Raw genomic sequence first — 24,913 nt, forward strand, 5'->3', positions numbered from 1 at the left:
CAACGGCAAGGGCTTCACTTTTGGTGAGCCACCTTGGAGATCCGCAAAGCTGCATATCAGCGACGGAGCCGCGTCGAGCTCGGGTGAGGAGGTGATTCGTCATTCTCTGCTTTGGTGGCTGTTGTGGTGGTGCCGGAGGCAGGTGACGGACGTTGGTGTCAAGCTCAGAGATGTTCTTTTATTTTTTCAGTTTTGTCATGTCGGTCTTTACGTTACCTGTACTTTGTTCTTTATGATATAAAATAAGACACGTATTATCATGAAAAAAAGCGCAAAAGTAGAAACGAGATGTCAAAAATAAAAAAGAATAAAAGTGAAGAGCCAAGTGACTGGCCTGTTTTCTCCCCAAATGTCTCGCGGCCTCCACGAGTCCACTGCCATCTTCCTGCAACGGCAATGAGCTGCTCAGGGTAATTAGCATCTTCAGAGAGCATTGCAGAACACGAGATTGAGAAAATCAACACCCACGCGATCCGAATCGATGAGTTGCGGCTGTGGCGGTGGCGCGGCGGCGGGGGTCGGCGGGCTGGCCGAGTGGCAGCGCATCTACGACCGGGTCGAGGCGCTCGCCGCCGGCCGCGCGCGGCTGGAGGCGCGCAACAGGATCCAGCACGAGTTCTGGGACGCCCGCCTCCACCAGGTGTGATTCATCGGACCGTTCCTGTCCTCTTCCTCTTAGGGTTTTCTCTTGGGCTTCCCTGCGCCTGATTGATGGCTTACATGTTCTCATCCCGGAAGGCGGAGCTGAGCAGAAGCAGGTGGGAGGCGGCCTGCAGGGAGCTGCTCCCTTCCGATGATCCCAAGCTCGCCGGTCAGGAAACATTGTGCCCCTCTTTCGTTTTAGATCTTTGGGATGATGATAACCTGTAGAAGAAGGCACCTAATGTTGCTACTGATGTCATTGTTGCTGCCTTCTCTGTCCAATGCAGAACTGCTAGAGAGTGATTTGGAGGATTCAAGAACTTGTGAAGCTCTTTTGGACACCGAAAACTCAGAACTGCTGGTACTTAATTATCCCAAAAGCATTCGGTCCAGCTTGTGAATATCACTGTTTTTCTTAATCATTGTTTTGTGTCCTTGCTTTTTCTTTTTTTGTAATGTTTAGGTACAACTGAGGGAAGATGGAGCTTGTGTAGAGCTTAATGAAAACACTGCAGATCACGAGCACACTTCTGGAGATTTAATATCAGAGGTAAGAAAGTTAAAGCGAACCTATGCGACCATATGCTGGAACAAGGATAAGGAAGCCACTGAAGCAGTGCAGAAGCTTCAACAGAAGATAGAGGAGCTGCAAGTGGCAGCCTGTAAGAAGGATGATGAGATTGGAATATTGCAAGCAGAAGCTTCTGCTTGTATAAATAAGTTAATGCTTCTAAAGGGTAAACTAGATGAAATGCGATCTTTGGATAAGGACATTGACATCCAAAAGCTCAAAGTTGGGCAACATGAGACTCTTGAAAGCAAGTTTGCCTCCTTGCCAAATGTAAGCATTTCCTTTTGAAGTATATGGCCGGCTCATACTAGACCGTGTTTTCTTTCTGCAGTATTTGTTTAGTGACCTGCCTGACCATACACAATCAGTAGAGAATGTTGACCAGGTTGATATTTTTGGTTATTATATCGGTAAACAATTTTCCAGTAATATATTTTCTAGAACCGAGTTGATCTACAGTTTCATGAGAATATACTACTACTGAAGCTAGCACCCCAAAATCTTCATGTGCCTGCTTAACACTTAACATTGCCCCATACTTGTTTCTGGCCAGTGAGTTATCTAATTTACAGATTGTAGACACTTTGCTGGCCAAAGATTAATTTAAGGGATGGTATTCTAAATCATGATACGCCTGTTGGTCTCAGTCTCTAGTAGAGTCCACCTTGTGTATAGTAAGTGATCTTGGATTTATTTGTTAGGTAGCCATTTCTTGTATATACTTGCTGTTTTCAACATGTGTTGTATCCGTACTCATGTGTCTTTATAATTCTAGATACAATCCAAGGAAGCTGGAAATATTGTAGATATTATTCAAAAGAATGCGGATCATGGGGCCATCACGGCGGAGCTCAGAAAACTGAAGCAAGCTTATGAGACCCTGAGCTCAAACAAGGATAAGGAAATTTCTAAATTACTTGAAATGAAGGATTTTCTTTTGAACCAACTGATGAGAATGGACAAGGACAATGCTGAGCTCCTTCAGAAAAAGGAAGTGGAGGCAGCACAAGCTAACGAAGCAGCACAAAAGCTTCAGCAGAATGTAGAGGAGCTGCAAGTGTCAGTCCGATATAAGGATGATGAGATTGGCAGATCGCGAGCAGAAGCAGGGCCCCTAAAGATAAAGGAAGTGGAGGTGGCACAAGCTAATGAAGCAGCACAAAAGCTTCAGCAGAATGTAGAGGAGCTGCAAGTGTCAGTCCGATATAAGGATGATGAGATTGGCAGATTGCGAGCAGAAGCAGGGCCCCTAAAGATGAAGGAAGTGGAGGTGGCACAAGCTAACAAAGCAGCACAAAAGCTTCAGCAGAATGTAGAGGAGCTGCAAGCAGCAGTCCGAAATAAAGATGACGAGATTGGGAAATTGCGAGCAGAAGTGGAGTACCTTCAGCAGAATGTAGAGGAACTGCAAGTGGCAGTTCGAAATAAGGATAATAAGATTGGCAGATTGCAAGCAGAAGTGAGGATCCTTAACATAAAACAAGTGGAGCCAGCACAAAAGCTTCAGCAGAATGTAGATGTGCTGCAAATAGAAGTGCGAAATAAGGATGACGAGAATTGTAGATTGCCAGCAGAAGCTGCTAATGCAGAAAAAAAGGTACCGGCTCTTGAGGGTAAGCTACTGGAAATGCATTCCTTGGTTAAGGAGAAAAACGATGAAATACGAAAACTGAAAAATTGGCAACCTGAGAGTCTGAAATGCAAATGTGTTTCTTCTATAGCAGTTGTAAGTATATCATTCCAAGTATTTGGCATGCTCATGCTAAAGTCTGATTTCTTTTCCATATTGTATGTTTAGTGACCTTGTCTTGCCATGCATCCTTGATCAAGTGTAACCATAATTAAATGAAATTTTGATCCAAATTCACTAACAATTTCATTGACCATATGTTGATGTGTGATCATAGTTTTTTATGATAGGCATAGGCAAATTGTCTAATTTTCCTTTATTGGTCAAGAATCATATTTCCCCGTGCTCCGCTGTATAACTTTTTTACTCAGAAGGTATAAGCATCATGATTCTTGCTAGGTTCACACATGAGCCTTGTGTTACTGAAAGCACAAACTAATGGTAAACTTGGTTAGTTTGCTGCTAATCGATTTTGCAGTGCCATCTTTTATAGAAACTGAGTAGACCTAAGTAATCATGTTCCTTAAAATAAGATGTCCGTTTCTTTCTCCTTTTGTCATCCAAGTGAATCCAACTGGTGAATAACCCAAGAATTGTGGTACCAATCATCCGATTATTACACCTGAAAATCTTCCCTGCTCCTCTTTGGCACATAACATTGTCTCGTACTTGTTTGTGGCCAGTAACACATAGCACTGAGCCAAAAACAGCCGAGGCCTCTGCATCAACAAAAGCCTTGGCTGTTGTGGTGGCTGCTTCAGCATCTCCACCCGTCACAAGCTCCAAGCCAGGGGCGGGGATCGACATCGATCTGACCCCTCCCCGGCTTGTCGACGACAGGGAGGCCAGCCCGCCCTTCCCTCCGGGATTCGGGCCGGTGGCCCGATTCAAGGACACAACTACCACCGCTCCGACAGCAACCTTGGCGGTGGTGGTTGCGAAGGAGGACGGCAACCCTGACCAGAGCATCGCTGGTACTACTGATGATGCGGGTGGGCTTGACATTGACACTGCCCCCATGCCCCCTGCAGCAACAACAACCAAGACCAAGAGCAGCATGCTGAAGGGCAAGCCAAGACCAAAGGAGCAGAGCAAGGCTGATAAGGAAGGTACAGAGCTGGACTCGATCCTAGGGAAGAGGATGGAGCGCAACAGGCCAGAGTCTAATGTAGGTCTAGGTGAAAATGAGGAGATGAACAGAGACATGTATAAGAAAATGAGAGGGTCTGTTAGTGGAGAGGCTGAGAGCAACATAGGTGTGTTAGGTGGTAAGGAAGCTACCGGTATAGGGGCTACTGGGGAACTGATGGGCGCAAAGGATGACGCCCGTCAGGAGGAATGACGATACTTAGCTGGAACTGCTGGGGATTGGGCCAGCCCGGGACAGTTCGTGAACTGGTGTGCCTAGTGTGCACTCATGGCCCCTCTGAAACATGGCAGATGGAGGCTAGGCCTCAAGCAATGTATCACCCATGATGGGGGTAGGAAAGGGTGCTGGCATCCCCCTATTTTGTGACAATAGCATTGACATAAAGTTGCTCTCATATGGTTCGAGGTATATTGATGTTCATATCCGTGACGATCCCCATGGCCCTGGATGGCGGGGCACCTTTGTGTCTGGCGAACCCAAGTCACATGAGAGACATCACATGTGGATTCTGCTCAAGAGAATTAAACGAAACTCTGCTGAACTGTGGATGATGATCGGGGATTTCAACGAGACTATGTGGCAAGGGTTGCATTTCTCTGCTGCAAAACGGTCTGAAACGTATAACAGGGAATTTCAGAAAGTGTCTATCTTGGTGTAACCTGTACGTTCTCGGCTACCAAGGGCCGGGTTGGACGTATGAAAATAAACAAGCAGGGCGGGACAAGGTGCATGCAAGGCTTGACAGATGTGTGGCTACTCCGGAATGGAATGACGTGTTTCTGCACGCTCATGTTCAGCATGTTTTTTTTTTTTGAATTGTTTGGATTGCTTACCACATGTTTCATATGGTCATGTTCAGCATGTTGTTATCTCAAGATCAGACCACTTTCCTCTCCTACTGTCAAATGGGAGGGAACGCTCTCGAAAGAACACGGATACCTCGTTCAGGTACGAATTGATGTGGGAAAGAGTGGGGTCACTGGGACCTGCAGTTCAGGCGATATGAGACGGCGAGGGTACGGCACAAAACCTGTCCAAGGTTGCACTAAAGTTGAAAAAGTTCAGAAGTCGTTGGCAGCTTGGCCTAAAAAAGATTTCAGTTCAGTGTCATGGAACATAAAAAAGAAGAGACAGAAGCTTAGAAAACTTATGCAGTCGCAGAGGTCCAGTGCTAATGATGAGCAAATTAAAAGGGTGTCCGGTGAGTTGGATGAACTTCTGATTCGGGAGATGATGTGGCTACAACGGTCGCGCGCCATTGGCTGAGAGAAGGGGACCAAAACATGAAATATTTCCACCGTTTGCCAATGAACGCATATGTTACCAACATTTCAATCCATCACAAACAATTTACTCCCTTCGTTCGGAATTATTTGTCACAGAAATGGATGTATCTACAATACGTCTAGATACATCCATTTCTGTGACAAGTAATTCCGAACGGAGGGAGTAGTTTTGTAAAGCGTTTGCCAATGAACACATGTGTTACCAACATTTCAATCGTGCGCGTTACAACAACAAATCGCACACACAGCTTTAGACTTTGTCGTGTGCCCCGTATGACACATGATCTTCATCCAATAACCGTTCCCGATGGATAGGCCGTCGCACATGTTTCATTTTCTAGCACATGAGATTATTTTTCTACCGTTTGCGATGTCTGCATCACACACAGTTTGGTCGAATGATGTGGGATAGATGCATTCTCTTAGGCCCAATCTGCAGTAGTGACACACACCATTCCACACACACACACTCTCTCTCTCTCTCTCACACACACACACACCGAGAGGGAGGGGAGGGGGGAGGGAGAGAGAGTTAAATTTTTTACGAAAAAGAGACAAAGGATGGGAGATCACTGAACACGTGATGAAAATCCTGAGGAGGATGGCGAGGAAACCCTTGATAAGGGCAAGAGACAAAGGGCCGCAAAGACATTTGATGATGATTTTCTCGTGTACCCCGTGAATGATACTCCCACTGCTATCTCAGAGGCGTATGCCTCTCCAGAAGTTGACCACTGGAGAGATGCGGTCCATAGCGAGATGGATTCCATTATGGCTAACGGGACATGGGAGATCACTGAACGTCCCTATGGTTGCAAACTGTTAGGATGTAAGTAGGTGTTCAAAAAGAAGTTTAGGCCCGATGGTATGATTGAAAAATACAAGGCTAGGCTTGTGGCTAAGGGTTATGTCCAGAAAGAAGAAGATTTCTTCGATACTTATTCACTTGTGGCCAGACTCACCACCATTCGAGTGTTACTCTCGTTGGTGCCTTGCATGGCCTTCTCATCCACCAGATGAATGTTAAGACGGCTTTTCTGAACGGAGAGCTAGACGAGGAAATCTATATGCGACAACCAGATGGCTTTGTGATAGATGGTCAGGAAGCAAAGGTGTGTAAGTTGCTAAAATCTTTATATGGCCTGAGACAAGCATGTAACCAATGGCATGAGAAGTTTAATACAACTCTCACATCTGTTGGCTTCGTTGCTAATGAAGCTGACAAATGTGTGTACTATCGCTATGGTGGGGGCGAAGGAGTTATATTGTGCTTGTATGTTGATGACATACTGATATTTGGAACCAACCTCAAAGTGATTGAGGAGGTTAAGTCGTTTTCATCTCAGAAATTTGAGATGAAGGACCTTGGTGTGACTGATGTTATCTTGAACATCAAGCTACTGAGAGATGATGAGGGTGGGATTACACTTCTGCAATCCCATTATGTTGAGAAGGTGTTGAATCGTTTTGAATATTTGAACTGCAAACCATCTCAAACACCATATGATCCTAGTGTGTGGATTTGAAAGTTCGAAGGCACAACTAATGATCAATTGAGATACTCTCAAATTATAGGTTCACTCATGTATCTAGCAAGTGGAACAAGGCCTGACACCGCGTTTGCTATGAGCAAACTGAGCCGGTTGTTTCCAAACCGGGTGATGTACATTGGCACGCTATTGAAAAAGTTATGTGCTATCTAGAAGGTAATATGAGCTATGGACTTCACTATACCAGATACATGTCGGTACTTGAAGGGTATAGTGATGCAAATTGGGTCTGTGATGCTGATGAGATGAAGGCCACAACTTGGTATATGTTTACGCTTGGAGGTGGTGTTGTTTCGTGGAAGTCTTGCAAGCAAACGATCTTAACGAGATCGATAATGAAAGTAGAATTAACAGTATTGGACACATCTGGTGTCGAAGCAGAATGGCTTCGAGATCTGTTGATGGACTTGTTAGTGGTCGAGAAGTCGGTTTTGGCTATCCTTATGAACCGTGACAATCAGACAGTCATTTCCAAGGTAAAGAGTTCAAAGGACAACATGAAGTCCAACAAACATATAAGAATCAGATTAGAAGTTGTTAGACGTTTGAGAAACTCAGGAGTGATAGCATTGGATTATATCCAAATAGCTAAGAATCCGACAAATCCTTTTACTAAAGGGTTATGGCGTGCTGTGATACATAATGCATCGAGGGAGATGGGTATGAGACCCACATGAGTTGCCATGGCGGTAACCCAACCTATGTGATCGGAGATTCCGTGAAGTAGGACTTGGAAAAACAAGTCAGTGATGAACTGAGGAGAGTAACTTTACTAACTCACTCTGTTGGAGATGCAATACTCTAGGAAACTATATTTTCGGTTGGTGAGTGCGGCGCTTCTGCTCCTGAGCTCATCTGCACCTCCGACGAAAAAAAATCTAAACAAATACTACAAAAATTCAAAAAAAATCCAATTTTTTTGTGTGGTAGAGAATTTTATGCGTGAGGTGAGCTGCAAATTTCAACTCATTTGGACATCTGAGCAACTCATAGCAAAAAAGACAAATTCAGGGTTTGTAAAAAAGTTTAGTGTTCACACACTGTTCTGACCTGGTTTTTTTTTGTTGAGAGCTGCTCAGATGTCCAAATAAGTTGAAATTTGGAGTGAACCTCACACATACAATTATCTATCACAAAAAATTGGATATTTTTGAATTTTTTTAGTATTTGTTTTGATTTTTTTCTGACCGGGTGCAGATGAGCCTAGACACCAAATTGGATTTTCGGTAGGTTGACTACTATCTTAATGTGTTCCAAAGCTTACACAAGCAAGATGCTATCCTACAGAGTGATCTTTGAAGGAACACACCTATATGAGCCCAACTGCTGGTCATAGTCTATGAAATTGGGGTGATCTCTAGCAAACACATGAATAGTCTAGGAGTGTGGCTAATATGCTCTACCCGAGAGGTCAGCCTTTGGCAGTCTAGTACTATTAGGACATGTGGTGAAACCTCTTTACACCAAACTGACAATTCAAGACATAGTCCATTGTTTAGTTGTGAAGGAGTATAGTTACTTGCTCTAGGTGGAGTTCAATCTTAACAAGTCTCCACTGAAATACTGGTATATCAAAACAATGTTGGGAACAAAGGATAAAATGAGCTACACATATGAGGCCTCTGCCAACCCAAGCTTGAGAAGAGAAGTTGCGGGAATGAGCCGAGACGAGCTCACACCTATGCCTTATTTTTGCCGGTCAGGAACAAAGAGTTTTTGACAGCCGGGCCACGATTTGAGACGTCGGATCATGGGTTGTCACCAACTCGAACATGGGTCCAGCCCACGTCTCTCCACGCGATCGCGCCTACACATATGAGGCGTCTGCCAACCCTAGCCGCTGCGTGAAATAGTTTGCATCTGCCGCCTGTGATCCCATTCTGTCCACCGCGTACACGGTCAACGAGAGAGCAGGCCTCTAAAACCCCGTCTCTCTGGATGCTGTACGGGAGAGGAGCATTAGGTTTTTGGGGAGCGTCTCTACGCGACTGCTCGCCGATGTTCACCTGCTTCCTCTACTTCGTCCACCTCCGCTGCATCGTCAACATGTCCTCCGACGCCGAGAGAGCCACCGCCGAGAAGGTTGCTGCTGACCAGAAGGCGGCCAAGGAGGCTGCCGCCACCGCTGCTACTACGGCCAACTGGAGGGTATAACACGGTCATCCCACTCCAGTTTCTTTCTATCTTAGCAGTACTAGCCATGTGCATAGATGTTTCTACTATATGTGTAGTACATGCTTATTTAGTTAGCAATCAATATGTCGTTATTTCCTGGATTAAGTTAATTGAAAATTTGACTTTTTCCTCAAAAATAAGTGCTCGTGTCTATGTAATAATACTGTCAGTGTCTTCCTGTTTGTTTGTCTGTACTTTCTTTTGGACTGCTCCTTTCGTGTATGCATAATATATAATCCGACTAATATGTGTATGAATATCGGCCTATGTGAACTGCTGTAGTGGTATAATTTATGTTTTTTTTCTTTTTATATTTATTGTCTGTGCATCCCTTGCAGCAGCAGGCCCAGGAGAACAGCATCGCTGCTTCGCACAAACCTGGTCTTCAATGCCTCAAATTTTCCTGTAAAAAATTCAAACAGCAAACCTTTACATGTATTGAGAGCCAGCCCCACGTGATAGAGCAAAACACAAATATTTTACCACATCAAGGATTCAGCAATATGATGCTTTATATATAAAGCAGGGAAAACCCTTTATCGTCAAGGACTCAGCAATAAGATAATCAACCAAACTTGCTAGTACAGTTTAACTATGGTTGCATTTGCATGCATACTGAGCTTACCATATATATTCGCAATTGGGTTTAGTTGATGCAAATAAAGGCCATCTCATTCACGTGATGCGCGCAATCAACAATCTACTAGTTGGTCCGAGCCACATACTCATATGTCCCCTATTAATAAGTACGGCGAAATCAACAAAAGTTTAGTCCCCTGTTACGTGCAGACAACACGTCCCAGCCTCCCAGGTGACATACACAATACTTGTGGGCATCGGAACTCTGAAACTCTGAACTGTAGAAGCAGGGAAGCGGACATCAACAAGCTGAACCGTGGCTTCGGCTTCGGATCACTTGCTCGCATTCTTCACGGCCTTGTCAACCTAGAGTTTCCTTTTCTTTTTTATTCGGGGATTGTCAACATTTGGTTTCAAGCTCAACACAACATGAAGGATAGACTCTGGTCGTATGCGGTAGTCAGCAAAGGTGCGGTGGTCCTCCACCTGCTTCCCAGCAAGGAGGAGGCGCTGCTCATCTGGAGCAACTCCGATTTCATTGGCTATCATCTCCTTTAGACTACGTATGGTGGTGCCTGAAAAGTGATGATCAATCCAAAAATTCATCGTCTTGCTGCCAGTTAACGTCCGCACAAAGATCTGGGCTTTGGCTTCACGGGGTCTCACCAAAACATGAAGGATAGACCCATGCTGTATGTAGTAGTCAGCAAAGGTGCGGTCGTCCTCCACCTGCCTCCCAGCATGGATGAGGCGCTGCTCATCTGGGGCAACTCCGATTTCATTGGCTATCTTCTCCTTTAGACTGTATATGGTAGTGTCTGAAAAGTGATCATCAATCAATAACCGAGTTGTTCTGCCAGTCGGTGTCTTCACAAAGATTAGGTTCGGATATCGGACTTCAAATTGGGCCCCCTCCTGGATGTGCAGACCCTTCAGGGCACAGCTGTCCGCCAGCGTCTTACTGCCATACTCTATTACGGCATCGTCTATAAACAAGACCTCCGCCTTCAACTTAGCCTTCACATTGTAAATCAGGTCTGATTCCGCAACCTCAAGAGAGTGGCACCTGCTCATGCCGTTGTGTACCCTGACACTGATCTTCATCTGTTGAACGAAAGCACAAAACATCAACATCTGTTGAACGAAAGCACAAAAAATTAACATCATAGAGAAAAGATCTCATACAACAGCAACAATTCCAACAGATACCAAATTATTGTCATTTTCGAAATGGGAAGGATTCCAGCATTCATTAAGAAGAAAAGTGTTGCTCGGTTAATTAGGGAAAACCGAGCGAAGACTAGATTGCACAGTTAATTATGGAAAACCGGGCAAAAACCATCACAACCATTGAGCGGCACACAAAAGATACCCACGCACACTACTCCAAAGATGGCCTCGCCGAGACAGCATGCAGGCGTCATCGTCATCACTCCCCTAGAAGGAGTCATCGCCATACCTAAACCCTGAGCAAACGACTCCCGCTCGCCGTAGGCGATCATTGACTCAACCCACGCTGTAGAGGTCGTGTGGAGTTGTATGAAAGTCCGCGCCAGAACTCAGCCACCTGCGATCCGACAAAGCAGCTCCAACTCTGACGGAAAACTATGTAGGAGAACTAGGCACGTCTTGCGCCGCAGAAAATCACCGAACGAACCACCTCCTGCCCGTCATCGTACGCCACCGGGACCCGCCGCCGCAGCTTCGACTTCACAGCGACAAACCAGCCGAGGCAATCCCGCGGACATGCCGAGAAGAGTCGACTACCTCAACCAATGTCACGTCTCCGACATCGCTCACCCATCATTTATTGTTGCCACAAAAGTATCGATGCCAACACCAACGCCATCCACTTGTCCCTCTTGTCAGTCCCTCTTGCCAATGCCCAGCTCCAAGAACGAAGCCATCGAGAGGGGAAAGGACGCCAATGCGCCGTCATCATCCAATTGCAAATGATCTAGGGTTTCCCCCGGAGATGAATCCATCCGCTAGGGGTGTGGCAGCAATGCAGCGATGCCTCCAAGAAGGTCTACGACGACGGCAGCCGCCACCGAGACAGGGTCTTCACCCAAGCGCCCAAACACCCAACCTACACCGTCGTCGGCAAGTCCACCAAGCACCACCACTGAACAGCTCGCAGTCGAAGAAGCCCACCGCTGAAGCAGCCAACCGCAACTTGCGGAGGCCGCCAATGGCCACCTACGAGCACCAGCCGACTAATCCGTCTACCGCCGACCGTAAGCTAAGCCACGGGACGCAACATGAACCACCAAGCCTTGCCAAGCACCACGCCGGCAAGAGACAAGAGAAGTGCAGCCCGAGGCCAGGAACCTCCTCGGTTCCCAACCGCAGGCAAGCTCCATATACGCACACGCACCACACACGCCCACCAGACGACCTCCAGGCGACAGATCCGCGCCGCCCGGTGCCTTGCGGACCCGCATCACATCATCAAGAATGCCGGCGTCCATGGCCACCCGACGCCCTTGCGCCGCACCAGTCCGCTACCGAGCCTAGGCGGCAGCTCCTTGACGCCCTTGCCCGGAGCCAAGCTAGCCCCACCTCAGCGCTAGCCACCACACGCGGCCCCCACTGGAGTGTGCCTCCACGCCGGTGCACGTATCCACGACGGCGCCACACCGGTGCCTAGACAGGGCAATTCCGCGCAGCGCGCGCATCCGGTACGGTGTCGTGCCAAGGCACCCCCGTGCCTCTCTGGAGCCTTTGCCTCCCCGCCCTCACACCTCAGCGCCGCCCGAAGCTCGGCCCTCCGTGCCTCCACAGTCATGCGCCCTCATGCCTCCATGCCGTTTAAGGGAGGCTGTAGCTGACCAGATCCCGTTGCCGCCGGCCACTGCCGAGCTTTGCTCGGTGGCGTGAGCCGAAGATGGCAAGGGGGAGGGGGATGGAATGGGGGTGGCGGCGGCGGGAGCTAGGTCTCCGCCCGAGCTGCTCCAGGGAGCGATGCGGGGACAGGAAAAAATGTGGCGAGCCTTTGTACAAATTTCTCTGAGATACCAAATTTTAAAGCACAAAACATTATAATTTCGTAGACAAAAGGCTCTCAAATCAATAGGTTCCACAATGATACCATTTAGTGTTGCAAATGTCAGTAAGACATCTTGTTCAGACCAGAACGACTAGGAAACTGGTGATAAATATAAACATCATGACTATAGTTGGCATATGTTGTCAGTCCATCATAGATGTATAACAATTTTGTTTTTAGAGATTGTGATAAAGACACATTGTATGAGAATCCTACAGATTAGTCCTTTTTTCCTTTTAGATTACCGAAAAATGGTTTCCCCCCGCTTTGTATACAAAGCAACCAACCAAGACAACCAACGATAGGTGCTGGGGTGGAAGCTGCATAGTCACGCCCAAAAGAAAAGAAAGAGAAAATACAAGAGAAACAAATGCCGACAACGGCGGATCGACAAAAAAACGAAGAAGCCTCGTGGCCGCTGCATCCACCGGAGATCGCCCACCAAGCTCCGAGCCTCTGAAGTACCGGTACCAATCAACACCTCCAAGAGGGGACGCGACGATGACGACGCTACTGCCAAGGGTTTCCCCCAGTACGCGGTGAGGAGAGAGAAAGGGTAGCCCCGACGCCCTCCAGGAAGGTCCGGCGGCACCCTCATGCGCCACCACGTCGGTGTCGGCCAAGCTAACAGGGATTTCTCCGGATCCCAACCTTCACCTCAGGCACTCCGGAGCTCGCCACCAAACCGACCCCCACCCTGCGCCAACCCGGTCACGAAGCTTCCCACGCTGTCTTCCCACGGCACCGTGAAGCAAGGCCTGCACAATGAAGAAGAGGAGCCGGGACTAGGGAAGCAGCATCGTCGGCACGCGGGAGGACCCTACCTCCACCGTCTTCGACGGTAGCTGACCGGACGCAATAGCAGGAACATACCAGGCCCGTGGCCGCACAGGCCCGGCCGGGATCTTCGAGACCCGTAAAGTTCTCGCCTTCGCGCTGCAGCCGGCACGCCGTCGGCGCCGCCGCCCCTGTCCAAGCCGCACCACTGCCTCACCACACAGAAGACAACGAAGCCACGCCGGGGACCGACCCGCTAAGACCCAGATGGGGCCCGCAAGGCCCAGATCTGAGCTGGGGACACACCGCCGGCCACCCCGCGCCACCAAGCCACCCCGCCGCCAAGGAGCAGCGCCGCCACCACGTCCGCCGCCGGCCACCCCGCCGGGTCACCGGACCGCCGCCATGCCGAGCGACACCGCCGCCGCCCCCCTGCCCCGGGCCAGGAGGACGCACGTGCGGGGAGAGGAGATCCTGCCGCCGCCGGCACACCCCGGGTCTGAGCCGAGGGCGCCCACCGCCGACGGCAGGGGAGAGGATGAGGGGGCGAAGCCGAGAGCAGAGGCGCGGGGGCCGCCCCGGCCGCCTCCCGGGGAGGCGGCGCGAGGGCGAAAGGAGGGGCGGGGAAGGAAGGGCGGGTGAAGGGGGGCCGGATCCGGGCCGCGCGCCGGCGAGGGCGGCCGGATCCCGCCGGAGACGGGCAGGGGAAGGCGGCGGCGGCGAGGGTTTCGGGGGGGGGGGGGCGGGTGGCTCTCAGAGTTCGGTCTCGAACGTTTTTGGCGGCGAGGGCGGGAGCGAGACTCTTTTCTCTCCCTTTGGCGCGATGGTTCCGGCCTACAACCGTCCTCGCGAGGCGCTGGTTCGATTCCCTTTTTCCTTTTAGATATGAATCAAACATGAAAAGGTTTGATATTCTTCATCCATCCAGTCCTAAGATCTAACAAATCCTATGAGATCAGTCACATATGAAGACAAGTGGTACTACTATATAAAAGCGAGCCAAGGGGGGATGGGAGGTTGAATAGGGATGAGCTGACAACCCTTCTAAATTAATCCACACACACTGTACATACAAAAACTGAGGGCAGGCCTGGCGCAGTGGTGAAGTCCTCCCCACTTGTGCCAAGAGGTCCTGGGTTCGAACCAGCCTCTCTGCATTGCACTTTGGAGGGGTAAGACTAGGTTCTTATAATCCCTCCCCAGACCCCACCTTGTGTGGGAGCTTCTATGCACTGGGTCTGTCCTTTTTACTGTACATACAAAAACTAAAATGCTACCTAAAAAATACATTCAAGATCACCCGCTATACATTGCGTGTAGTGGCGGAGCCAAAGCCCGGCGGCTGACGGGCTCTACATGAACCTTCCTTAGCTTATACAAGAATACGAAGATTTAATCAGTAGCTTTTCTAGGCAAATAGCCATCAGCTACTTCCCTTTGTACTTTGCGCAAGCTCAACGCACGGGCTAGCTCCACCACTGATAGGGTGGACACTACTAGAGATTAAGACCAACAGGTGTATTGTGATCGAAAATATCATCCCATAAATTCATCTTTGGCCAGCAAAGTGTCGACAATTTGTAAATTACATGAGTTACAATGTTATGTGCTGAACAGGAGCAGAAAGATTTTCAGGTGTAATAATCGGCTGATCCGGACCACAATTCTCGTGTACAGGGTTATTCATCAGTGTGTATGTACGCAAAGTTGGATTCACTTGGATGACAAAAGGAGAAAGAAACGGGCATCTTATTGTAAGGAACATTTATACTTAGATCTACTCAGTTTCTACAAAAGATGGCACTGCAAAATCGATTAGCAGCAAACTAACCAATTTACCACTAGTTTGTGCTTTCAGTAACACAAGACTCATGTGTGAGCCTATCAAGAATAATGATGCTTATACCTTCTGAGTAAACAAGTTATACAGCAGCGCACGGCGAAATATGATTCTTGAACAATAAGGGAAAATTAGACTATTTGCCTATGCCTATCAGTAAAAAAAACTATGATCACATATCAACAGGTGGTCAATTAAATTGTTAGTGACTTTGGATTAAAATTGCATTTAATTATAGTTACACTTGATCAAGGATGTTTACATATAAACATGACATTGTACATTGACTATATGTATGCATGGCAAGACAAGGTCACTAAACACACATATGGAAAAGAAACCAGAGTTTAGTATGAGCAGGCCAAATACTTGGAATGATATACTTACAACTGGTATAGAAGAAGCACATTTGCATTTCAGACTCTCAGGTTGCCAAATTTTCAGTTTTTGTATTTCATCGTCCTTCTCCTTAACCAAGGACTGCATTTCCAGTAGCTTACCCTCAAGAGTCAGTACCATTTTTAATGCATTAGCAGCTTCTGCTCGCAATCTACAGTTTTCATCATCCTTATTTCGTACTTCTACTTGCAGCACATCTACATTCTGCTGAAACTTTTTTACTGCCTCCACTTCTTTTATGTTAAGGATCCCCGCTTCTGCTTGCAATCTGCCAATCTCAATATCCTTATTTCGGACTGCCACTTGCAGTTCCTCTACATTTTGCTGAAGCTTTTGTGCTGACTCCACTTGTTTTATCTTAAGGTGCCCCACTTCTGCTCCCAATTTGCCAATCTCATCATCTTTATTTCTGACTGCCACTTGCACCTCCTCTACATTCTGCAGAAGCATTTGCACAGCTTTGTTAGCTTGTGCTGCCTCCACTTCCTTTATCTTAAGGGGCCCCGCTTCTGCTCGCAATCTGCCAATCTCGTCAGCCTTATATCGGACTGCCACTTGCAGCTCCTCTACAATCTGTTGAAGCTTTTGTGCTGCTTCGTTAGCTTGTGCTGCCTCCACTTCCTTTATCTTGAGGAGCCCTGCGCTGTCCTTGTCCATTCTCAGCAGTTTGTTCAAAAGAAAATCCTCCACTGCAAGTGCTGCAGAAATTTCCTTATCCTTGTTTGAGCTAAGGGTCTCATAAGCTTGCTTCAGTTTTCTTAGCTCTGCTCTTAAATCTCCTGCGATGGCCCCATGATCTGCATTCTCTTGAATAATCTCTACACTATTTCCAGCTTCCTTGGATTGTATCTAGCATTATTAAGATACAGGAGTATGGATACAGCACAATGATTAAGAAAATTAGCGACATGCACAAACTGGACCGAAAGCTTTTCAGCTATGGAATTGATGTTGGAGACAAGAGGTACAACTACAAGTATATACAAGACACGGAAGGGGAGGGGGGTGAATAAGGTTGAGTTGACAACCCATCCAAATTAATCCACGTATTGTAAATAAAAATACAAGAATGCTACAGAACAATGAATCCAAGATCATCTGCTCTACATAGGGTGAACTAGAGATTGAGACCAACAAGTGTATTGTAATTTAGAATATCATCCCTTAAGTTCATCTTTGGCCAGCAAACTGCTGACAATCTGTAAATTAGATGGCTCACTGGCCAGGAACAATTATGGGGCAATGTTAAGTGCTGAACAAGCGAACGAAGGTTTCATGTGTTAAAATCATAGAAGGTTGATCTTGACAACAATTCTTGTGAAACTCTAGATCTACTCGGTTCTAGAAAAGATATCATGGAAAATTATTTAGCAGCGCATTAATCATAATATCAACCTGGTCAACATTCACTACTGACTATGTATGGTAACTTTGGAGGCAGGTCAATAAGAAATACCACGGAAAGGAAACAAGGTATAGTATGAGCCAGAAATATACTCCAAAATGAAATGCTTACAGTTGATAAGAAGGCAAGCTTGTGTTTATGAGTCACAGGTTGCCCAACTTTGAGGCTCTGGATGTCATTCGCCTTATCCAAGGAGTGCATCTCATTTAGCTTGTCCTCAAGAACCAGTGTCTTATTTGTGGATGCAGGAGCTTCTGCCTGCAATCTTCCAATCTCATCATCCTTCTTACAGGCTGCCACGTGCAGCTCCTCTAACTTCTGTTGAAACTTCTGCACTGCTTCAGTAGCTTCCTTATCCTTATTCGAGCATATGGACTCATAGACCTGCTTTAACTTTCTTCGCTCTGATATTAAATCTCCGGAATTGTGCTCATGATCCGCAGTGTTTTCATTAAGCAGTACACAAGTTCCAACTTCCTTCAGCTGTACCTAAACATTACAAAAAGACAAGCACGGATGCAAATCCATGATCAAGAAAATCAGTGGCATTCACAAGCTGAACCAAATGCTTTTGGGATAATTAATAAGTACCAGCAGTTCTGAGTTTTCGGTGTCCAAGAGAGCTTCACAAGTTCTTGAATCCTCCAAATCACTCTCTAGCATTTCTGCATTGGACAGAGCAGGCAGCAACAGTGGCATCAGTAGCAACATTAGGTGCCTCATTGTACAGGTTATCTTCATCGAAAAGATATAAAATGGAAATGCTATTCAGTTAATCTTAATAACCCTAAGGTCTTGTCCATCTGGCTGCGGCGAAGCGGAATGACCAACAAAACTGACATTTAGCAGGCACATCATGAAAACTCTCATAAATCAACAAAAAAAAGGTATGCCAAATTTAGGGGCACAATGTTTTCTGACCGGCGAGCTTGGGATCATCGGAAGGGAGCAGCTCCCTGCAGGCCGCCTCCCACCTGCTTCTGCTCAGCTCCGCCTTCCAGGATGAGAACATGTAAGCCATCAATCAGGCGCAGGGAAGCCCAAGAGAAAACCCTAAGAGGAAGAGGACAGGAACGGTCCGATGAATCACACCTGGTGGAGGCGGGCGTCCCAGAACTCGTGCTGGATCCTGTTGCGCGCCTCCAGCCGCGCGCGGCCGGCGGCGAGCGCCTCGACCCGGTCGTAGATGCGCTGCCACTCGGCCCGCCCGCCGTCCCCCGCGTCGTCGCCGCCGCCGCCGCTGCTCATCGATTCGGACGGCGTGGGTGCTGATTTTTCTCAATCTCGTGTGTTGCAATGCTCTCGGAGAAGATGCTACGGAGTTAAACGCTGAGCAGCTCATCGCCATTGGAGGAAGACGGCGGTGGACTCGTGGAGACTGGAGAGGTGAGGCCGCGAGACATTTGGGGAGAAGACAAGTCAGTCACTTCGTGGCTCCTTCACTTTTTTGTCCTTTTATTATTTTTGACATCTCGTTTTTAATTTTGATCCTGGTACCTAATAAAAGTATAGAAAAGAAATACTGATTCAGTATTTCTCTTTGAATTCAGTAATTTCTCCTATTATATTGGCCATTTTATTCGTAAGCATTGCCTAATCTGGGTCTCTATACGACTGTGGACGCGCCCACGGACAACGGCCGAGGCAGATCTCAAGTTTTGCCAATTACAATCACAAACCTTATTTTCGAGAAACCAAATACATGCAAACACATGCACATTGATCATTTTGGTCAAACATAGTTCAATGCACAAAAATACAAGTTGTTCGTACTTAAAATTTTTAGTGTGAATGAAGCATCCGTGTTGGGCCTTCGGGTTAAGGTTTAGTCCCATCGTGCCGTGCGAGAAGCAACACGATCGACTTAAATAACCGTCGTTGTACAAAAGTGGGCGCATCCAGGCCGTCGATGCACCCCACTTTTCTTTTGAAGTTAAATCATTTTGTCATTTACCCTTTGTTTCTCATGTCCTACCCAAAGCGATCATATTTGGGACGAATGTGAGCAAATTGTCGCGGGCCCTAACGGTCAGTCTGACATGGCGGACGCATCCGGATGTCTTCATATCCATTATTCATTTATCCGTCTCATATTTGGGCTAAATATGGGGAGTGCCAGTCAGTCCGAACGTTTGGGCTGGTTGTGGGAAGCCCGATTGGGTGCTACTTTTTCGCCAGGTCAGTGACCTAGCAGTCCGCCATGGCGTTTGCAGCGGATATGGGGTCTGTTTGTAGATGCTCTAAGATTGACTCCTATAAAAAAACTATAAATTGATTTTTACCACATTCTTTAGAAAACTTAGTACCCGCTCAAAACTCTTGTAAAAAAATATTTTTTCTATGATGCAATCTTTTTTCTAAAATACGTACAAGCATGTGTATCATATATTCATAGAAGGAGTAGTCAAGATGGCCGATGCAACGCCTTTCGATACCCACACCCACCACGACTACACTAGCACACACTCGCCTTGACCAAACTCAAGCCATGAATGGCAAAGAGGTTGAACACAGAGCACATAGGTTGTGTCACAACCGTAACGAACACCTCAAAGCACGACAAAAACACAAAACCAAACTAGATCAACGCACCCTCCACTCATGGCATCTAGGAGAGAGGCAAGTGGACACCAGGAGCTAGCCTGGCTCGAGGAAGACATCGTAAATGAGGCGTCGTTGATAGAGTACATAGCGCCCCGGATGCTCATGCCCGCGGCAACACCGAATACATGACAACCCGACGTCCCAAGGCTCACTGATGTGGCAAATCACACCAGCTACTCCTTTGGAAGACACTCTAAGCACCCAGACAACGCCTCCAAGAAGGGGATGGCGTCGTGGCATCGCCGCTGCCTGGCCGACGAACCGAGCCTCGGGGTTCCCCCGGTGCTAGAACGGGGGATGGACAAGGCCATGGCAACACCATAACATCATATGAATTTCTCCTCGGTCATGTCTGTCGCGTCTCTGAAGCAAAGTAAACTGGGAAGGGGGAAAGCAAAATTGTCATCTTGGGCCATCACCATGAAGAGGGGAAGTCGCATCCGCCGTTGGGTTGTCTATGATGCAATCAAATAAACTTGTTCTATTGACTGACTTCAGTTTAAAGTTTTAAAAGCATGCCACTTGTGAAATCGACACTGACATGCATACTTTCAAAAAAGGAAGTCATGCTCAACTGCTTGGATTTAAGCTTAGTTTTTCTCAGAGGTGTTGCATTTGTGGTAGAATCAATGCCGCGTCGGAATAAGATGACTCTTCTTCTTCCCCACCCTAGTGATGCTTCAATTAGCAACGCCGGGAAGCAAGTAGCCCCTGTGTCTCGTCAGACTTTGGTTTTGACGATGTTAGGTTGTGGTGGCTGGTGCTTGGTGTCTTCTCGGACGACAGCGTCAGCTGGTCCAGAGTATGCGGATGTCTTGGAGTGTGGTGTGCAGATGGCGGCTTGCGGCGGCGCTCTTCTTCTCCGATCACGTTGGATGAAGACGACATTGTCAAGATCTGGCAGACTTGGGGATGATCCCTGACCGACGTGTCACAAAGACTCGGTTCCGTCGCCTTTGACTGACCGTTTAATCAGTTCACAAAATAGTGTGGTCTACAATGGAGTTCTTCCATATCTGGATGTGGAGGCTACTGGCGTTTTTCTCCGGCGGTGCCATGGTGGTGGCGGTGATCGACGACGGGTGATGATTAGGTTGGGCATATGGATCTCCCAAAGTAAAGTTGTAATTTTTTTGAGCCCTTTGTGCAAATCTCCAAGACACTAGGCACTTTGTTTGTCTCATGGAGTGGCCACATATGTACTCATTGTAATTTGTCTGTTTAATGGACAATGTGGTAATTCCTCTCTCTCAAGAGAAAGCTTGGATTTAAGCAATTCAGCATTGGTTAGAGCAGTTTACATTGCAACTACGCAGTGCATCCTCAAACCAGCTTTCCCTGCCACATGAAACAAGGCCCAACTCATAACTTACTCCTACAAGAGAGACTAAGATCACAATTTGTTACGCCCTCGATGCGGCTATATCTCCCACGTGTCGAAGCACGACGTCTTAGAGGCATAACCGCATTGAAAGCAATGTCACAAATGAGGTAATCTTCACACAATCCATGTAATATAATTAAAGGGAAAAGGATACATAGCTGGCTTACAATCGCCACTTCACACAAATACATGAATAAAGCATTACATCATCCAAATACAATCAAGGCCCGACTACGGAACCAAAATAAAAGAAGACTACCCAAAATGCTACACAGATCCCCGATCGTCCCGACTGGGCTCCACTACTGATCAACTGGAAACGGAAAACAACACAACGAACAAAGTCTTCATCGAGCTCCTCCATGAGCTTGGTTGCGTCATCTGCACGGTTCAACGACACCTGCAAGCTGGTTTGGAAGTATCTGTGAGTCACGGGGACTCAGCAATCTCCCACCCTCGCGATCAAGACTATTTAAGCTTATGGGTAAGGTAAAAGGTATCAGGTGGAGCTGCAGCAAGCGACTAGCATATATGGTGGCTAACATACGCAAAAGAGAGCGAGAGGAGAAGGCAAAGCACGGTCGAGAATCTATGATCAAGAAGTGATCCTAGAACAACCTACGTCAAGCATAACTCCAACACCGTATTCACTTCCCGGACTCCGCCGGAAAGAGACCATCACAGTTACACACGTGGTTGATGCATTTTAATTAAGGTCAACTTCAGGTTTTCTACAACCGGACATTAACAAATTCCCATCTGCCCATAACCGCGGGCACGGCTTTGGAAAGTTCATAACCCTGCAGGGGAGTCCCAACTTAGCCCATGACAAGCTCTCACGGTCAATGAAGGATATACCTTCTCCCGAGACATTCCGATCAGACTCGGCATCCTGGTTCTACAAGACACTTCGACAAGTTAAAACAAATCCAGCAACACCGCCCGAATGTGCCGACAAATCCTGATAGGAGCTGCACATATCTCGTTCTCAGGGCACACTCAGATTGTCCAAGGTACGGGTAGGCCAGCCCAGAGTTGCCTCTGGTGGCCACCGGCAGCTGACAGGTTGGACCAACACTCAGAGGAGCACTGGCCCGGGGGGTTTAAAATAATGATGACCCTTGAGTCTGCAGAACCCAAGGGAAAGAAAAGGCTAGGTGGCGAATGGTAAAACCAATGTTGGGCATTGCTGGAAGAGTTTTACTCAAGGCAAACTGTCAAGGGGTTCCCATTATTACCCAACCGCGTAAGGAACGCAAAATCCGGGAACATAACACCGATATGACGGAAACTAGGGCGGCAAGAGTGGAACAAAACACCAGGCATAAGTCCAAGCCTTCCACCCTTTACCAAGTATATAGATGCATTAATTAAATAAGATATATTGTGTTATCCCAACAAGGAACAACATCTCCATGTTCCAACAAGGAACAAACTTCAATCTTCACCTGCAACTAACAACGCTATAAGAGGGGCTGAGCAAAGCGGTAACATAGCCAAACAATGGTTTGCTAGGACAAGGTGGGTTAGAGGCTTGGTTCAATAATATGGGAGGCATGATAAGCAAGTGGTAGGTATCGCAACATAGGCATAGCAAAAGAGCGAGCAACCAACAAGCAAAGATAGAAGTGATTTCGAGGGTATGGTCATCTTGCCGGAAATCCCGCAAGGAAGAAGAACGAGTCCATGAAGAAGACCAACGGATGTAGACGAACGGGTCCTCACAAACGCGATGTTATCGGAACCAACCCGAAGAAGCAACACCGGAAAGAAGCACACAACATAGTAAACAACTATCACACGATCATGGCATGATGCACAACAAGTATGATGCATGTCCGGTTTAAAGAGGCATGGCATGGCAAAATGCACAAGCAATCCTACAACTTAAGTGGAGCTCAATATGCAACGAGTTGCATATTGACGGAACACCACATCAATTATTTAGTTCACTCTCGGTTAGGTACTCAACAAATTTAAATGTTGTTAAACATGGCAAGAGGGTGAAGCAAAGTAAACTACCTATCTAGTCAAGTTTAAATGAGGCCGGAAGTAACGAACAACAATTCCGGTAAAACCCCATGAGCATATTATAGATTTGGTACTGTTCTTCCCTAAGCCATATTTTAGAGTTGTTAAACATTCAAGATGATGCCACCATGTTAAACTAGGCAAAATTCTACCCCATTTACATATAAAGTTTATTAAAACCCGAGTTACGGTTATTTAGTTAGGAATTAAAGCATTTTAGCATGGCATAGGAGCAAACTAAAGCAAACATCATTTTAAGCATTTTAAACATGGATGGAAATGGCATATAATTAACCTACACATAATTCTAAGCATTTTTCATATATAAAGGTTTTACATATGATGCATGGTCTGAGAGTTATTATATGCATGAAGTATAGGGTCCAATCTGTAAAACAGTAAATCTTTGGATAATTGGACAAATCACAGAACCAGGAAAAAGAACATATACGGGCCGAATCTGCTAGCCCAACAGCGGGGGAAAGGAAAAAAACAACATGAGGCGCTGGGGCTTCTCACCCATGGGCTTTGGCCCGGTGGGTGGAGGAGGAAGCTGGCAGGCTGGGCTTGGTGCGGCAGTGCTGGGCCTGCTGGATCTGGGAGCCTAGCTCGATCGGTCAACGGGCGAGGGGTCGGGCGAGCTGCTCTTCTTGTCCTGGAAGCAGAGGACGCCGGCGGCGGGAGCGATGACGGCGAACTTGGCGCGTGAAGAACTCAGGCGGGCGCAGGAGGTCTCCGGCGAGGTCAGCAGGGCGAGGACGACAGCGAGGAACTTGGCGTGGCTGTGGAGCCTCAGGCGACGGACGGGCGACAAGGATGTCGTCCATGGCGACGGGAACCTGCGGGGTTCTCTATAGGCGCTCGGGCGATGAGGAGGTCAGGGCGCCGGCGGACGGTGTGGTGGGGCTTGCTCCGGTGATAAAACGAGGTGGAAGCAGGGTCGGGCGACGCTCGGGACTGCTGCTGCTTCGGTGGCCGGCGGCCATGGCTCCCTGCGAGGAACAACGGGACGGGGAGAGCGATTCAGAGAGAGAGAGAGCAGCGGGGAAGGAGGAGAAGGAGGGCATGGCCTGGTGATGCAGTCCGGTTGCCTGCTCCGGCGAGGAGCTATAGGCGCGGGCGACGAGGAGGAGGCAGGAGCCTCGGGTGCTCTCGGACGAGGGCGACGATGAGGCCAATCCATGGCGAAGCAGAGGTGCGGGGACGAGGAGGACAGCCTTGTGCGTTCCCTCGGGGCACGCGGGCCAAGCTCGGGATGGCCATGGCGCTGGAACTTGTAGGATCGAAGTATGTCTAGAGGGGGGGGGGTGATTAGACTACTTTACCAAATAAAAACTTAACCTTTTCCCAATTTTAGTTCTTGGCAGATTTTAGCTATTTTAGGATAAGTCAAGCAATCATCACACAATTCAAGCAAGCATGCAAAGAGTATATTGGCAGCGGAAAGTAAGGCATGCAACTTGCAAGAATGTAAAGGGAAGGGTTTGGAGAATTCAAACGCTATTGGAGACATGGATGTTTTTCCCGTGGTTCGGATAGGTGGTGCTATCCTACATCCACGTTGATGGAGACTTCAACCCACGAAGGGTAACGGTTGCGCGAGTCCACACAGGGCTCCACCCAAGGGCAACGGTTGCGCGAGTCCACACAGGGCTCCACCCACGAAGGGTCCACGAAGAAGCAACCACCCACAAAGGGTCCACGAAGAAGCAACCTTGTCTATCCCACCATGGCCATCGCCCACGAAGGGACTTGCCTCACTAGCGGTAGATATTCACGAAGTAGGCGATCTCCTTGCCCTTACAAACTCCTTGGTTCAACTCCACAATCTTGTCGGAGGC

The 24,913-nt window shown here is 47.6% G+C and overlaps 2 protein-coding genes across 7 annotated transcripts; one reads left to right on the forward strand and one right to left on the reverse strand.

Annotated features, from left to right (window-relative positions):
• The first annotated feature begins 356 nt into the window (after nt 1-356).
• On the forward strand, nt 357-4,401 carry LOC125527691 (CAP-Gly domain-containing linker protein 1-like). Of its 3 annotated transcripts, none has more exons than XM_048692213.1 (6): nt 357-640; nt 739-811; nt 930-1,003; nt 1,106-1,483; nt 1,989-2,826; nt 3,527-4,401. In XM_048692213.1, exons 1-6 carry the CDS (start codon nt 482-484, stop codon nt 4,183-4,185), a joined length of 2,181 nt encoding a protein of 726 aa, XP_048548170.1. In that variant the 5' UTR covers nt 357-481; the 3' UTR covers nt 4,186-4,401. The 3 variants fall into 3 exon arrangements, with proteins under 3 accessions (XP_048548170.1, XP_048548177.1, XP_048548185.1); XM_048692220.1 differs by having other exon boundaries at nt 1,989-2,939; nt 3,527-3,665; XM_048692228.1 differs by having other exon boundaries at nt 1,989-2,810; nt 3,527-3,657.
• Nucleotides 4,402-9,635: 5,234 nt separating this feature from the next.
• LOC125527663 (cingulin-like protein 1) lies at nt 9,636-18,468 on the reverse strand. 4 transcript variants are annotated; one of them, XM_048692187.1, is made up of 7 exons: nt 18,146-18,208; nt 17,975-18,047; nt 17,831-17,888; nt 17,645-17,718; nt 17,165-17,542; nt 15,637-16,497; nt 9,636-10,687 (listed from the first exon to the last, which is right to left on the reverse strand). In XM_048692187.1, the coding sequence occupies exons 4-7, from the start codon at nt 17,714-17,716 to the stop codon at nt 9,950-9,952; spliced, it is 2,049 nt and encodes a 682-aa protein (XP_048548144.1). In that variant the 5' UTR covers nt 17,717-17,718; nt 17,831-17,888; nt 17,975-18,047; nt 18,146-18,208; the 3' UTR covers nt 9,636-9,949. The 4 variants fall into 4 exon arrangements, with proteins under 4 accessions (XP_048548144.1, XP_048548138.1, XP_048548151.1 ...); XM_048692203.1 differs by lacking the exon at nt 17,831-17,888 and having other exon boundaries at nt 9,998-10,158; nt 10,250-10,687; nt 18,146-18,468; XM_048692181.1 differs by lacking the exon at nt 17,831-17,888 and having other exon boundaries at nt 18,146-18,468.
• Nucleotides 18,469-24,913: the final 6,445 nt, after the last annotated feature.

The sequence above is a fragment of the Triticum urartu genome, chromosome 1 (assembly GCF_003073215.2).
Source record: "Triticum urartu cultivar G1812 chromosome 1, Tu2.1, whole genome shotgun sequence".
Taxonomy (NCBI): Eukaryota; Viridiplantae; Streptophyta; class Magnoliopsida; order Poales; family Poaceae; genus Triticum; species Triticum urartu.

Coding starts and splice junctions, on each gene's coding strand:
- LOC125527691 (XM_048692213.1), top strand. CDS start 482: ATGAGTTGCGGCTGTGGCGGTGGCGCGGCGGCGGGGGTCGGCGGGCTG. Junction 1,004..1,105: donor CCGAAAACTCAGAACTGCTG/GTACTTAATTAT, acceptor TGTAATGTTTAG/GTACAACTGAGGGAAGATGG. Junction 1,484..1,988: donor AGTTTGCCTCCTTGCCAAAT/GTAAGCATTTCC, acceptor TTATAATTCTAG/ATACAATCCAAGGAAGCTGG.
- LOC125527663 (XM_048692181.1), bottom strand. CDS start 18,301: ATGAGCAGCGGCGGCGGCGGCGACGACGCGGGGGACGGCGGGCGGGCC. Junction 17,543..17,644: donor CCGAAAACTCAGAACTGCTG/GTACTTATTAAT, acceptor TGTAATGTTTAG/GTACAGCTGAAGGAAGTTGG. Junction 10,688..15,636: donor GTGCTTCTTCTATACCAGTT/GTAAGTATATCA, acceptor TTCGTTCAACAG/ATGAAGATCAGTGTCAGGGT.